The sequence below is a fragment of the Tribolium castaneum genome, chromosome 9 (assembly GCF_031307605.1).
Source record: "Tribolium castaneum strain GA2 chromosome 9, icTriCast1.1, whole genome shotgun sequence".
Lineage (NCBI taxonomy): Eukaryota > Metazoa > Arthropoda > Insecta > Coleoptera > Tenebrionidae > Tribolium > Tribolium castaneum.
The window spans coordinates 8,386,407-8,402,788 of record NC_087402.1 but is presented as its reverse complement, the minus strand read 5'-3'; the positions used below and the strand labels follow the sequence as shown (position 1 = coordinate 8,402,788).

Here is a 16,382-nt window from a genome sequence, read left to right as displayed (position 1 = left end):
GTTGTAAAACCCATCCAGAAGCTACGAATGAGCTGTACTACGTTCACAATATGCTAATCTACTCCGACATTACTTCCCGTTCTCTTAACCGTGTCCGTCCGTTAAAATTGTTAATTCTCTTTTAATACGGACCATTCACTGGAAAGGATTAAATAAACATGAGACCTCAAAGAATTCGGCCGGAGAGGCCGTCTAATCTCAATAAACGTCTTGTTTGTATTTAAACGGGGCCCTATTTTTACTGACACAGTTATCGACGGCTGAATGATAATAACCAGCCCTCGCTTAATGTGACGGAATTTCAACCGCAACACTTGATATTAAATGAAAGGAATTTCGAATTGGGACCGACTCGACCATAAATACGAAGAACAACCAAATAACAGCGACACTAATTGGAAAAAGGTACGCTGGAATTGTTTTACTATGTCACAGGGTGGCTCGTCATATTTTAAAATAGCCGCTGCCTCCAGCAAAGAATTTCGCAATAGGATATGGATTGCTTTATAAATATTTATAGCTCATTTTAGTGGGACAGTCCGATGTTACAAAAATAAAAACTGTAAATTCTGAAGGCCGGCAGGGGCCTCCCAAATGGATTCATCTTTCACCGGCACTGTTAACCCTTCGCATACACACCAACTTTTATTATTTTGAGACGCATCTTCTTCCACACTTTTCGAGTCTTTTGCTATTTCCTAATTTCGACAATAACAGTTGAACCAAAAAAATGCAATTATTCAAAATGATGCGTCTATAAACAAAAGCCTATCGTGCATTTTAAAATCATTTATTTTAGAATATTTGATCAAAAAATGTCCAAAATCTACAAAGTAAGACAAAATTAGTGATTTATTTGAGAAAACACTCCTCAAAATTTGAAAAATAAAATAAAACTGAAAATGGTTTGCGTATTTCGTCCTGAAAAATGACAAAATTCGGTCGAAAAAAGAATTATTCCTACTTTTTTCAAGCTGTTAAACACGTTTTCATATTTGTTACCTAAATAAACTAGGCTAAAAAAACACAAAACCTGAAACTCAAGAAAAAACATTTGGCAATTCTTTCAGATTTTTTTGATGTAGAAAGATTAAGAATAAAGCAAAAAGACGAAAAATCGTAAAAGAATTTATTATTAGTTTCAAATGCAACCCTAAATCAAATAAAATGTTTCGGTGTTTTTGTTTATTATACGCCAAATTTTTTTCTCGCATTAAAATTTATTTTGCATTTTAACCGTATATAAGCTAGGCTTTACCTTCTCACATATTTTTTTATTAAAGGTTTATATTATTATTTATTAATTTTATTATTATTATTATTATTATTATTATTATTATTATTATTATTATTATTATTATTATTATTATTATTATTATTATTATTATTATTATTATTAATTAGCAAGAAAAATAAAAAAATATTTATTTGACCATTTTGTTAAAACAAAAAGAAAAATTAGACCAAAAATAATATGTACCCCTTAACGTTTTAGCACATTGATGAGACAGAAAGCTAAATTAAATTATATTTCATTCTTTTTTTTCATTCTCTTTTATTAATTACTATTTTTCTAATAAAAACGATCGTGATTAGTAAAACAAATCTTGTTTCATAGAAAGGAGGCATTAAAGGGAACGCAACGATTTAATAAAAATAAAATTGCCAAATATTTGTATTTTGTTTAAATCAGTTGAATTTAATTGGGTGGAGCCAGCACGAAAGCTAATCTGAGTCATGCCCTTTCAATGCGCTCAACCAATAAAAAGAAAAAGATAATGTATAAACAAAAAATTTTAAAGCGATTGTATTTGTCGATCATCTCAAACTGATTTTAAGATGGTTTCGAGAGCTAGACTGTTAATATTTCATGCAATGAAAGTATTTGGTTTAACTTGCATGCATTTTTTGTGCAAAGAGGAGAGACAAGTAATTTGTTTTATCTTTTATAAACACGCATTTGAGATAAATAGCCAAAGTTTGTTGGTTTTTGAACATGAAATTCATTTATTTTGAAAGATTTTGTAAAATCACAAAAATAAAATAAAACTGATGTTGTTTTACCTATTTACTCGATCTCGTTTGTTTTTGAGCGAAACATCGTCAAGAATAAACTGAAGAATGATAAACGACAAATTGATATTTAAATTTGCAAATAACACATTATTTTTTTGGTCTTTTCTCAAAGTGCGGAATCATCGCGCCGATTTTGAAAATAATTGATTTATTATTTGGTACTTCTTTAAACCAACCATTTTCAAAAAAATCTTCAGTTTATTTTAAAAGATTACAAACGAAATATCAAATTTCTAACTACTTTTGTAATTTTTAGGTAAAGAGATTAAGAGAACAAAATTTTTACATTCCCAAAATTTAAAATTACCAACTAAATAATCTCCTAGAATCAATAATAGTCCCTTCTACGAAGGATAACAACTTTTAGAAGACTTATGTCTCATTCTTCGTGCCTAAGAAATGTTGGTTTTGTTATAAATAATATTTTTAGAACTAAATAACTTTAGTAAAGTACGAATAATTAGGAAGCAGAATCTTCAATAAAAATAAATTGTCCGCTTTCCTTCTACTGAGAAGATTGTGACAAACGATTGATTTTATTCGAGTAATACAGATTCTCGAATACATATCACTAAGGAGTTACACTTTGAAAATGGTAACTAGGGTAATAAATTACCCAATTACTTTTGATTGTTTCCAGTCGCTAAAAAGTGTGTTAAAGCACAGTTTTGCAGGCTTACGTTTGTTGGTAAACAACTTCAATTCGTCATTTTGAATCAATGGTAAAAGATTCCCTATTACACTAATTGCCTGGAAAAACAAGAAGTTCTTCGAATAATATCTGTTTTCGTAGATTTTTCCGATTGCAGCTTCCTTATTGTCGTTACTTTGAGCACCAGTAATAAATCACTTTGTAAGTGGAAATTATAATTGTTAGTTTTGCTCTTTATCGACCAAAGATCAAAGACTGTGCTTCCTCTTTTTGCGAATCACGCGAGAAACCATGAATTTCTTGGAAAATATCTTTTATAATAGAGACATTCCGATAGGATTTTTCCCGACAATTTTTTGTTTGTTTTGAAGGATCTCTTCTCATTAAAGCTAGTCTGAAAACGAGAACAGTAGAAATTACTTACCTGCACCATTAAGGATATGCCCACGATGCCCTGAGACTTGTGTTGTGCTTCGGACATGTTGTGATAGAGTTGCTTATTGAACCCGTAGAGCTGGATCTGCGAAAAATAAGTGGAATAAAGATCCAGAAAGTGGCGAGGCTTTTCGTGTGATTGGCTTGAAAGCATCGTAATAAAATATTGTGAAGCGATCTTTTCTTAATATTTATGAGCAGTTGTTTGAATGTCTAGGGGTTGTGTATTCGAATAGAATATGTATACTATCGTACTCGAATATAAAAGGAAAAACTAAATCGATGGGAATAAAGTAATAACACAGAATAGATACATATCCCAGTCCATCACGCTGACTTTTCAAGAAATTCAATAAGTCGTATTCGAATCCGGATGACTCGGGAAGATGGATGTATGCTTAGGGCACGTATAAGATTTTTCCGTTCAATACAGAACAGTTGGGTTCCGGAGAAGGCGATAATTTCGCTTAAATGTCGCCGTTTTATTATTTGCCCCGTGCCAAAGTTGAGATGCTCATTTTCATAATAAAAGTAATCCGTATACATGGCGGAGGTCGTAAAAGAGTTTTAAGCATGTGGATCGCCGTGATTATGTGAAATACAAAGAGTTTGACCCCGTACATCTTCTTTAACACGCAGAGTTACGACGTGCTTTGGAACATAAATACGACAAAGCTTGCTTTAGAGCAGCTCGCTAATATCTTCACTAACTGCCCCGATCTGGGCCCTCGCTTTTTTCCATTGATAAATTTGAATTTTAAGGCCCATTACTCAGATATTTTATTAACAACAATAACAATCATTACCCGGCGTAATGTAAGCTCTGCCAGGAAGCATTGTTGCAACCCTATTCAACTTTGCTAATGGGAAATTCTAGTCTCGAATCTTTTCTTTTGTGGCCCCCTTTTCAAAGAACATCCGATTCACTGTTTACAAAAAATAGACAATTCACTTCGTTAAATAAGTCCGCCCGACGCAAATTAACAGATTTAGGCCCACAGTATGGATGCGTCTAGTGTTGGACCGGGAAAACTTTGCATTTTCAGCGAAATTTGATTTATTCCAACTACCTTACCTCTGAAGTTTCCCTAATTTCCCGATAACAATATTACAGACAAGATGTTTGGAAATAGGGTTCAGTCTTTGAGACTCTCTCCATCAAGAGGATATATTACGGCGCAAACAAATCAAGTACTTCTCCAATACATCGGGAAATTGTCGTTGCGTTTACAGCGTAAAACAACAGTTAATTATGATGTTCGAGCCAACCTGCATTCAAAACCCTGAGAGGCTGGGCTTCAAAGCGAGGAGAATAATACGCGCACTGACTGATTTAGGTTGTTATTTAGGTCAATTTATTATAATAATTAGAGGAAACAAGCTGCTAGTGAGCGGTCACTCGCAATCCGAATTAAACTCCATCCGAGTCAGGTTTAGTTGACTACTGATTGATTTCTAATTATTAACTTTTGAATGCAGCGATATTTTCCGTAACCTGTTGCGAGGTACGAGTTTTGCTCTTTTTGTGGCTGTGCACAAAATGAACGTATTTCTAATAATTGTAGAGCGTAACGTAATGTTTTCTTTTCACACGAGTTGGCGAAAGAAAGCAGCTCGGCTTTCTCTAACGAGCTGTTTGTCGCAACTTTGAAAACTGCTCAATTATCTTGGAATTTTTTAACAATGTTGTAGACTGGCAGAACATTATCACGTTGTTATGTCTTGTCGTTGCATCGATCGTTTCAATTTCGAAGGCGTATTTGTGAAATTGGTTGCTTTGTATGCGATTATGCGCCTGGGGACATCGTAATAACAGAAAGTAATGCTCGGTAAAGCAAAATTTTAAATCTATCCAACTTTTGAAACTGTATTAGCGAGAAGAAGTCTTGATATAAAATCGAAACGTTATTTCTTCGGCGTGCCCGGAATGTTAAGCAAGACATCAGAGTTTCTAGACAGTTTGATGTAGTGTTTTGGCCAGGTGAAATGTTCTAGTAACGCGTACGAGGAGAATTTATATTTTTCAGGGAGCCGTTTGACGTCGGAATTATACTATGCCTACGCATCTATCCATCCACAGCGAACCACTTTGAAAATTTCGATTCCAATATAAATCTTTCCCGCTCACGCCATTCTGTTGAATCCATTATCGGAGCGTAATCAGCGTTTGTTGTTGATACCTGGACGAATTAGTGGACGCACTTGGCAATTGTATTTGAAAATACTTGGAGGAAAATTGATGACTGGGCGTAAATATTCAAACCAAATGAATGAAAGAATCCGGCACATAATACGAAAAGAGCTGAATTCACTCCACTATGATTGATATTGACAGCTAAATGCGCGCTCTTAAACACCGTTTAAATGTTTTATATATTTCGGATTCCCTGCCACAATAAGCAATCACTATTTTCAGCGCAAATTTTTCAACAAAACGCCATAATTTGTTACATTTTATTCGGTTTAATGCGACCACACAAAGAAATGGCAAAACATTTTTGCTAAAACCGATCGACCAATATGTGAAACGTCAGAGCAATTTAAAAATTATTCATTTAATAATTCACGGTTTTAAATGCACCTCCATTTTCAGCAATACGGTTCCATTTTTTATTTACACAATTTGTTGACGCAAAAGCGATTGAATATCAAACGCTGGCGACGCAGTTCTTGTGTTTTGTATTCACAAATCTGTTTTTAAAATACCTTTTTCATAACTTCATATGCCTGTTATTCTGATATTGTAGGAGATGTGTTTCTCTTATTTCGGATAAATGTTGTTTTGTGAACAAAATATGAATTTTTGATGAATAAACACCAAAAAACTCTTCGCAGGAGGTCGACTTCTCTGTTTGTCGTAAAAAAGAACGAGCCGTAAGGAGTGGAATCAACTGTACAGGGTGTCCAGCTCAGGTCTTCTGTAGCTCAGTTATTAATAAAATTGGAGTTTTGATATTTTGTACAAGTTATTTATACTCTAGGACAAATTTCAGGAAAATATTTTTGACTAAAAAAGTATGACATAACTATATTTTTTAATGGCAATCTATTATTTTCTTGTGTTCATTATGATACCTTTTTAGTTCGTTATATGTCCGTAAAGTTTTTTTCAAATCGGTTCAGGGATTACTGTACAAAAATAAAAACCAAAAAAATTGGTTTTTCACCTTTAATTTTTAAAAATTAATAAAAAATATAAACAGAGCTTTTTTAAAGACACTATTACACGTAAGTGTTAAACAAGGACTAACAGACATATTATATTTACAATTTATTTTCAAATTTTAGAGCCTTTTATTGTGCTTATTTCAAATGACAATTTCTATTTATTTTTATTTCATTCGATGCAGAATTAAAAAACAATCAAATTTTTATAATACAACCATAACATAAATTTTAACACATTCGGAGTTATTTCATAAAAACTCATTCTGTCAATAACAAATGATTAATAAATAAAAATAAAAATAAATTAATAAATAATAGTTATTTATTTAATGAGTTTGAGTGTAAATCGGACGCTTTATTTCACGAGTGGATTTTTAAACCACGAGTGAAAACGAGTGGTTTATCATCCACGAGGCGAAATAAATGAACCGATTTACACAAAAACGAGTTGAATACAACATTTTATTCTTCGAAATAGACTCAGCAAGACTTAAAATTGCTTTGAATTTGTTAAAAATAATCTGACGTTTCGTACTGAGAAATGCCAAACAGTTGTCAAAACTTCCTTACACAGAAGAAAAACCGTAAATTTTGACAGTGTCGAAGAATAAAAAAATTAATAATTAAAAGTGGAACATGGGTAAGGTTTTTAGCAAATAACTCCGAATGTGTTAGGATTTGCAATAGGGTTGCAATAACAAAAAATGTTGCTTTTTTAATTCTGCATCGAATGATATACAAATAAACAAGACTGGAGCTACCTTCAATTTTAACTCATTAAATTTGTTAATAAAATACTTGACAAAACAAGTTTTTGGCAAATAACTCAGAATGTGTTTGAAGATGTAATAAGAAGAATTAGAATAAGAAGAATTTAAAAATGTAATAAGAAAACATGTTTGTTTTTTAATTCTGTATCGAATGGTGTAAAAATTAACAGGGGTTGCCATTTAAAATAAGCAAAATATAAGACTTTAAGTATTAAAAAAATTGGAAATACATTGTAAACAACCTGTAGTAATTAAAAGCAATCAAAGTCACTTAATATGTCTATTAAATCTTGCTTAACACTTACGTAGTAATAATTTCTTCACAAAAGTACTGTTTCTATTTTTTATTAATTTTTAATCCTAAAGGTGTAAAACCAATTTTTTGGTTTTAATTTTTTTTACCAGGAATCTTTAAACCAATTTAAAAAAACTTTAGGAAAATGTAAAAAGCTGAAAAGGTTTCATAATGAGCACAAAAAATGATAGTATGCCATTAAAAAAATGTATTATGATGGCGTCATACCATTTTTGGAACACTCTCTATATAATCAAAAAATAATTTTAAATAACATTTACAAAATATTAAAACTCCAATTTTAATAATAGAAGACGGGAGCTGGGCTGGACCACCCTGTATAATTATCCGAAATTTGTATTCGTCTTTATTTTTTATTGTCTAAATGTAAATTTTGGCGAGCGTTGCGCAGATATGGGGCTATTCATAGTCGTTAGAGCCGGTCATTTGGTATAATTTTCACGTTTGAGTCATTCGGGTTATTTTGTCCGGTTTGGTTTATTGGTTTTATTAGTATGGATTCGGCGTTAACCCACTTGAACGTAAAGCCCGTCAGGACTGTTGGTTTAAACGTTTTTTGGCATATTACGCAAACTTGGCCGATTTATTATTTCTAACCGGTTAAGCTACAAATGCATTAATTTCTAATTAAACGGCACACGCTATCGGCTAATTCGAATCCCATTATGGATGGGAATATTCCAGGGGACAAAGTTGCGCTTGTTTTATTGTAAGTGGAATCGATTAGGGCGTAATAATTTAAAGAGTGCTTACCTCCGCCGGAAACGAATATCCGTGAATGTGGTGTTCTGATCCTTTTTGATTTTCGACTCCGTAATGTATATAAATCTCCTCGAACTGGTAGCGATAGGCCAGCGGCCCTCCCGATATGTTCACGTGCTGCTTGGTGTCTTTGTCGACTTTGAAGACCAGCGATTGTCCCGTGTTGTGCAGCATGCCGCTCACCTATCGAAAATTTGCTCGGTTTAATTGAATCGGGTGGAAATCGAACGAAGGAGACGCCCCGACAAAAAGAGCTGCGATAAAAGCGCCCCAGACTCGGGTCATCTATCATTCAATCAGAGGGTATGCGTAGCGGGACACCGCTAATGATCAAAACCATTATATACAGTTTAAATCACATCTTGTTTTTGCCACACGTCGACTGACATCGCTATTCAAAGCCCCAAGGAATAACAAAAAGACGACCCGAAAAACAATCAGTCATTTAGCGAATTTTTCTATTGCTCACTTTGTGTTTGTCCAAGTGGATGCGTTGCAGGTGAGGGTCGAACAGCAATTTCTCCGGCTCTACGTTGATGGGAGACTGTCTTCTTCCCTTCGAACACATATTCCACTGGGGGTTCATAAGACCCCAGTAGCCCGGACCTGGAAAATCAACGTCACGTTAGGACACAGATACGACCTGACGTACACGACGCTAAATCAAATTTCGAAAATAATGGACATTAATAATGCAGGAACCACCAGGTCAACAAATTGATTTTTGATCCCGTCTCGGAAAAACATCCCCTTTAATCATTAGAATTCTCCCGATTTGTTTCCGTGCATTAATTGATCAATCGTGTAAACTTTTCAGGAAAGTAAACAGAAACCGATTATTATTTCGTTTTCTTTCGCTGTGTTTGCAATCACGACTTTCTTAATTAGGATTACTTCTCGTGTGAATTTGATTAAATTCAACTGCAGGGCGCGAGTTCAAACTTATTAAATCATTTGGGTGTTAATTTTGCATTTTCGCTGATGAGTTTATTTGACTTTTAAAGTATTTGATCTCCGTCAAGTTAATTATAGTTATAATACCTGTGGGAAAGTTGAATGTCAATTAAGTAAGTAGCAATCTGTTGGTTTTATGTGCAGTGCAACGACTACAATAACAGTTTTTGACGACTACGCACCTGTACAGCGAGTGCATTAATACAACCAACTTTGCAAAAAGTGTAACAAAGTTTGGGTCGCAATAGCCTATAAAAACTTTGGGGGTGAATGCGAAAACTTTCCCAAAACAATTGTTTTTGGAATTTCCAGTGGGTGTTTATGAAACAGCTAATCCGTGAAGGGACGGAATCAAATTAGTTATTCCTTTTTCCAGATTTAAAATACATTTGCGTTGAAATGCTCTTTTTCTATCTCCATTTTTCATACAAAAGTCTACTCCCTTAGCTTCATCAAGTTACAATCGTGCTTTCGGTGCGACATGAGACGAGGGAGACTTCTTATTGTCCGCAGCAAAATTCTCGTCTTATGGACAACAAAAAGTTCACTTTGTAGTAGCTTTGCAATAAAATGTCCAGTAGGGAAGCGATTAATCTTACGTAATGATTATCTGCATGTGATGTGGCGCTTTTATCTCGACGTTTCTCGTTCAGTGTTTTACAGCAGAATGTCCAATTTAAACTCAAAATATTTTTATTTAAACTTCAAATTGAGTTTCGAAGTATGTGGAACAAAACTCCAAGTTTTTAACGTCCCTATTTTTCGACACCTGAAGCGAGCATTAGGAATAGTAATTATATAAAATTAGCGTTAGTTCTTATTACAAGTTATGAACTCGCAAACTTTATTATACTGGAGCTTCAAAATGAAGTGTCTTAAACAAAAGTTCGCTTCGACACAATACCAAATAATTTAGAACAGCATCTCGTGAACCCCGGATTATCCACATGTTGCCGTTGATTAAAGGAATTTTTTAGGTTTTGCTCGCTGTTTTAATAATTCCGTTGGAAACTTGCGGAGCTTTCTGCAGGTGCAGACTTATTACCTTATCAATTATTATGCTTGTAATTTAATTTAAAGTTTGCAAAGATTCCCGTCATAAGTGAAGATTTTCGAGTGAATTTTAAGTCGGGACGCGTCCTCATTCCGACAACGAAGTATGGTGATTCCGAACCACACCTAGCGATCCGTGTAGAATTTTTATGGCGTAGCTATTTTAGAGCACGAAATAGAGGCGAACGTTTCTGGAAGTAAATCGTTTTCATAATTCAACAAAACATTGCATGAATTTGCCATTAGCTAAATTAATAGAATAAAGTGACTTGAGTTTTATTTTGGGCGGAATTGAAACGGACGTGAGCATAACGAGGGTGTTGGTCCGTTTTAAGACTCGCTTTGTTGGGGGGTAATGTAGTGCGATATTCTTGTAGGTCGCGGTGTCGCACACTTTTCAGCAAATATTTGCGAACGAGTACCTCCGAGACGATTTATTTTTATCGGTGCAATGCAATTATTTACACGTGATTTTACTTAGGGCCGGAATCGCTGGTTATCTTTAAATTTTCCGAGTGTATAGCGAATCGACTGTATTTTATCGAATAGGGCGTATAATACAGTTCGTTTTGATAGCATCGCTTATTGATTGAAAAAGTCTATTTCCTTTAAAAAGGGATGCTTTCTTTGAAGTCTGACTCGCAGCGTAGCACTCGTTACGATGACGTTAGTTTAACACTGCACTCCGGGTTATTCTTGCTCTCTCCCGAGAACCGGAGAAACTTAACCAGATTTCGCCGGCTTCTTTCTGATCAACGCCGTTTAGTCTAATCCGCTTTTGCCAATTGGCAAACACTACAAATGAACTTAAGCGCACTTTTCCAGACGACCAATTTGTCAAACACGGAGCTTCCTTCCCTCATTATCAGACCCCTCAAGAATAATCCGGGCAAAGCAACGATGTGTTGCCATTCATTGCGTTTTTTGCTTCATAAAACTTGCAAATTTCGACTTTTAATTAACATCTCGGTAAAAATAAACGCGTCAGTTGACCTCAATTCTCAAAACTAGAAGTTCTGATTTAAATAATTTTTCACTAAAACATCTTGACTCTTGAGCGGAAACACAGCGTTTTTCCACATTTTGCCGAGATTTATTACCTGCATCTGCAGTGTCAACTAAGCCGTGGAGTCATCTAATAAACTGTTCCACTGTTAACTTTGACACATAAATCGCAAATTCTTGCGTTTGAGGAACCATTCAACAAAATTCATTTTGAATTATTTAGTGCTACATGACAGCCATTGAGATTTACGGCGGAAATGCGCCCTAAGTGAAAAGAAGTTTATTTTTTACACCCATCTGTGGAGCCGTGTTGAAGCTTTGGGGCTTACATTTAATAGCGAAGCGGAAAAGTGGCGAATTTACTCAAGTTCTACTTTTTAAGGTCGAAAATGTTTGGAATTTTGAGTAAGTGTAGGTTGTAGCTCACCACTCAAAAGTAAATACCTAGTGTTCACGCTTTGCTACGGCTATTAGGAGAACAAATTTCAGGTGTAAAGTCCTCAGTGTTTCAAAAGTAGCAGTGCCGTTAGAAACACATTAAACCTCAATCTTTATAATAAGCTTAGTCCAAACACAAAGTCTCTTTAATTAAATGCTTTTAAAACCGTTATTAAAAGGTACCTTATAAATGAATGTTACTATAGTATAAATAAATTTTTAATCTAGTTCCCTCGCGATCTAGCTGTCTCTCTATTCGTAATTTATACCTTTTTTATGTAATTTTTCTCCTTTTTGTTAACTGTTTAACTTGATATGTTTATATTTATATTTATTATTTTTAATTATATTATAATATCCTAATTAGTATCCATACTTGAAGTGTTTAATTTCTGTGTATTCAGATAAGATGAACGAATATTATTATTATTATTATTATTATTATTATTATTATTATTATTATTATTAATGTCATTTTCATCCCATTTAAAAATGTTTAGTACGAGGTGAATTTGATAGTTTTGCATATATTTTAAGGAGTGATAGTAGAGCTCAAAAAAAGTCTAAATTACTCAATTAGCCTTATCCGGTCGTTTATAGTTTCTGTGATATAAAGGGTGAAACCTCCACTTAAGCGTCGAAATGTTTGTCAAAAAAAAATGCAATGTAAACGAAGTTTACGTATTTTGAGCACTTTATTCTAAAGTTTACATGGCTATTAGTTGGTGGTATTTAAAGGAAAAAATTAATGCAAAATTTTTACCTTTTTATATTTTTTTTAATGTAAGGATACATATTTCTATGACTGTTTTTGCTAATTTTAGCTCAATTTCTTTAATACAATGTAATAAGTTTTGAAAAACTAACTTCAAAGATCTCATTTTTTGACAATTTTAGTTGGTAAAGTTTACGACTGCTCCGTAAATTTAAAGGCATTGGCAACTTATTTTACATATTTTATATTTTGACGAAAATTGAAAATATTGTTCGTTTGATACCATTAGGTTATTTTCAAAATAAAAAATTAACTACTTTTTTGACTGATTTCTGTTCCAAATTTTGTCTTGAATTTCGCGAAAACAACTGAGAAATTTTGATGACTCTGACAGTGTCACTAAAAAATTAAAAACAATTTAATCTTAATATTGGACCAAATGTTCAAGACGATTACGTCATAATTTCAAATTCAAATAAAAATAAATTGAGTTAGAGAAAAGATACAGAGAAACGGTTTTCACTATTGTAATAAGCGTTTTCAGTGCTTTTATTTAGGAGAAAGTTGTTTTTTAAGTTGCGAATGCCTTTAAATTTATTCGTTGACTAAAACATTCTGTATTTCAGAAACTATAAATATTCGGATAGGGCAAGTTGAGTTATTTTGACTTCTTTAAGGTCTGCTATCACCCCCCTTAAAATATATGCAAAACAATCAAATTCACTTTATATTAAAATAATTTGCTATTGAAGACAATTTAAAGTATGAACGAATAATAACGAGTGTCTTTAATAGTTTAATAGCGCCCATTAAGAAACGAGTTGATTACATTTTTTCGTTGACCGTCAAACTTTTTTATTCTAGGTGAATATTTTTTTTTGCAATTTCTTAAATGTATTTTCTTTTCAAATTTATTTCAGTAAAAAATGTTTTGTTTTACTTATTATTTGCATTTTATTCATTATTGATCATAACAGAGATTATACAGGGTGAGTCAATAGTAGGTTATTTCTAATTTTATTTTTAATATATAACTAAGAATACTGATTCCAGCTGACCAGATCGGTAATCTTTAAAAAAATTAAAATTGATCCACGATTACATTGTTCAGAGAATTGTCAAGTTTGTTCTCACATTTTGCCAAAATCTCATTATGAAGTATTATTATTTAAAAGATTAAAAAACAATAAATTAATGTTTTTAAAAATATAACAAAGTATCCAAGTGGGATGTGCAATTAGTATTTTTGGTTGCATCTTAGGACATGTTGGAAATAACCTACTATTGACTCACCCTATATTAATGTAAAAGTATGTTTAATGTCGTCTACAATTTTCTTTGAAAAAATTAAAAAAACACTGTAAAGTAATAGTAACATTTGTATATTTTCTAAACATAGTAAGTATAAAGATAAAGACATCAGGAAAACGACCGTTTTAGTACCGGATAATACACTCCATGGACCTTATCTTCTTGTTAACTTCTGTAATAATTGAGTCTGAGTAGTTTACATGAAGTTTAGATTTGGTTATTACGTCTTTAAGCACATGTCGTAGACAAACAATGAAAAATAGATTTAAAAAAAGAAACTTTTTATTACGATTAAATTTTACAAAGTTTTGATGTTTATTTAATGAAACAATAATCTTCATCATAACGACCGCGGACTGAGCCGTGACTTTCATTTCTTTAATCTCCTGAAGAACCATTTGTTGGTAAAGTTTGCCTTTCCGATTTTCCCTCTAATGAAACTCGGGGTGCAGTAATAACCGTAAACCTCTCTTTCACATAACGACAATAATACGACACGTAAACTGATAATTTATTCATTAGACGAAATTAAAGCGAAATGAAAACTTTAACGTGTAATAATTTGAATAGATGTTTGGCCAAGTAATAAAGCGGCTACGCGTCGCGAAAAACGTCCCCGATGTTATGCGGTTTAATTTTGAAGTCGTTTGTAAAATATAGTCATTTCGTTTTTCTAAGTTACAATGTAATTTGGGCGAGCATGTGCCCGGAATCGCCTAATTAAACCATCGACGTGTCTCCTTGTTCCCGCCGATCTGCATGCAGTCGTCCAGCCTTTTCCTCAAACTTTTCAGATCTTGATTCGAGTCAACAGCCTTTTATCAAGTTGTCGACGTTCCCACTTCATTTTTCACGATCCACGTCATTTGTCAGTAAGTTGGGAAACACCGTAATGAGTTTGAAAACAACGGACGGGCGTGACATGGCGGCGGCGGCCAGTTTGGCGATGTCTTCTTTCCCGGCCATTTTTCTTTCGTCGACATCAGCCAGTTTAGACAAGATGAAATGGGCCAGCAAGTGAACCGTGCCGCCTCTTGTCTTTGTCTCCGAGGGAAGATTCGTCTTTTTCGGCCTCGAGAACAAAACCCCACTGCAGGCCCCATTTGCATTTAATCGCCTGCGACAATACTGGACGCGGCTAAATCATTTACGAGGCAAATAAATCTCCGGACTTCTTCAAGATTTTAAATCCGTGTCGGGAGTCGCTCTAACTGGTGAATTTACAGTCGCTGTTGACAGCAGGGGCGGCTAAGTAGCTCGTTAAGGCACGCGGGAGACTACCAACTCTTGCTTAATACAGACTCAGCTTTTTCATATCCTTTTCATCCTCGTACTCATCTCGGCCAGATTCGATATCTAATATCCGATTCCTTTCCGACAATTACGCGACAAAGGTGCTACTGACGACTTGAAAGACGAGGTTCAACAACGAAAGCATTTTAATTTCAAATCATCATTGGCAGATGCTGTTTCGAGCTTTTTATATTCTTCCTGTTTTAGATGCCGAGATCGGCCGCCCGTAAAAGTGGAGTCACTTCATTACGGATTTAAAATAAGTCTTCTCTCATCCGAATTTATACAATAGGCAGCGCAAATCACTTATTTTCACTTAATTTTTCAACATTCAAAGTCTGTTGAACTAAATGGTATTATATGTTTTCTTTGTACACAATTAAATTTTTATTATGATTATCCCAAACCGCAAGGACCCTTCAAGCTAATCACTTAGGCAAGCATATTATGCTTATTACAGGCTGTGGTCTTTCAGACGAACCGATCGGTGTCGTAAATATTTTTGGGTCACCTTTGACAAAACATCTTATTGTGAGGGGTTACTTATCTTAAACACCATTATCTATTGTAAAACTTTATGGTGTACAAATAAAATGTTGCTACAATACTTTATCTTACGACGGAAGTGGAGATTATTATTTGGTATTATTGGACTCATTGGTACTATTTTTTGGTTTTATCAACAATTTTTCTCAAAAACTATTAATCACATCTTTTTCTCAAAAGGTAGGTAATGAAAAGAGCTTTCCACTGATATTTAGTGAGGTTACGGTTTATAGTTCCGGAGTTAATGGCAGATAATCACTCGAAAAACGACCAAAACCTCGGATAACATCGGATAAAATTTTAATTTTATTTTTTTATTTTTTATTTTACTATTATTTTAAAATCAAACCAATTGACGTTTTTCGCACTTTAAAGAGCTTTAAAACGTTGATTATCATATGTGCCAAAAAATAACGAGTGTATACAAAATAGCGCCTAAAACTCTCTGATACAGTACAGGAAACGTTTCAAAAAATGAAGAGCCTGTAATGACATGTCATAAAAATCCGGTGTTATTTTTAACAAATTTATTAATTATTATTGGTAAAATTCTCGACATTGTCAACACTCAAAGGTTTTCGTCGCACCTCTATTTTAATTGTTGGAAAATTGTTGTGACTTATATGCAAATGAGTTCAAAATTTCAAACTGCTATAAATTAGCAAATCAAGTTCTTTACTATTGACACCAAAAACTTGCTCAGCTCACAACAGTAACGCGACTTAGAATGACGATTATATTGTATTACTCTAAATAATCTTAATTTGTCGTTACTAAGTCGAGGATGCTGGAATTACAAATTGTTTGTTATAAGACTTATAAGTACTATAAATACTATTATTTCTTGCTTCTCACTTTTATTTCGGACGTCGCGAGCAATACGTACGA

General features: G+C 33.6%; 1 protein-coding gene across 1 annotated transcript in view; it reads right to left on the bottom strand.

The window, feature by feature from the left end:
* Window positions 1-16,382, bottom strand: part of CARPA (Carbonic anhydrase-related protein A) — a 100,037-nt gene that overhangs the window by 38,432 nt on the left and 45,223 nt on the right. Inside the window, exons 3-5 of the mRNA XM_969080.5 lie at window positions 8,649-8,785; window positions 8,171-8,362; window positions 3,153-3,248 (exon numbers count right to left, since the gene is read on the bottom strand). Coding sequence (XP_974173.2) covers window positions 3,153-3,248; window positions 8,171-8,362; window positions 8,649-8,785 — 425 coding nt within the window. The remainder of the gene's footprint in view (window positions 1-3,152; window positions 3,249-8,170; window positions 8,363-8,648; window positions 8,786-16,382) is intronic.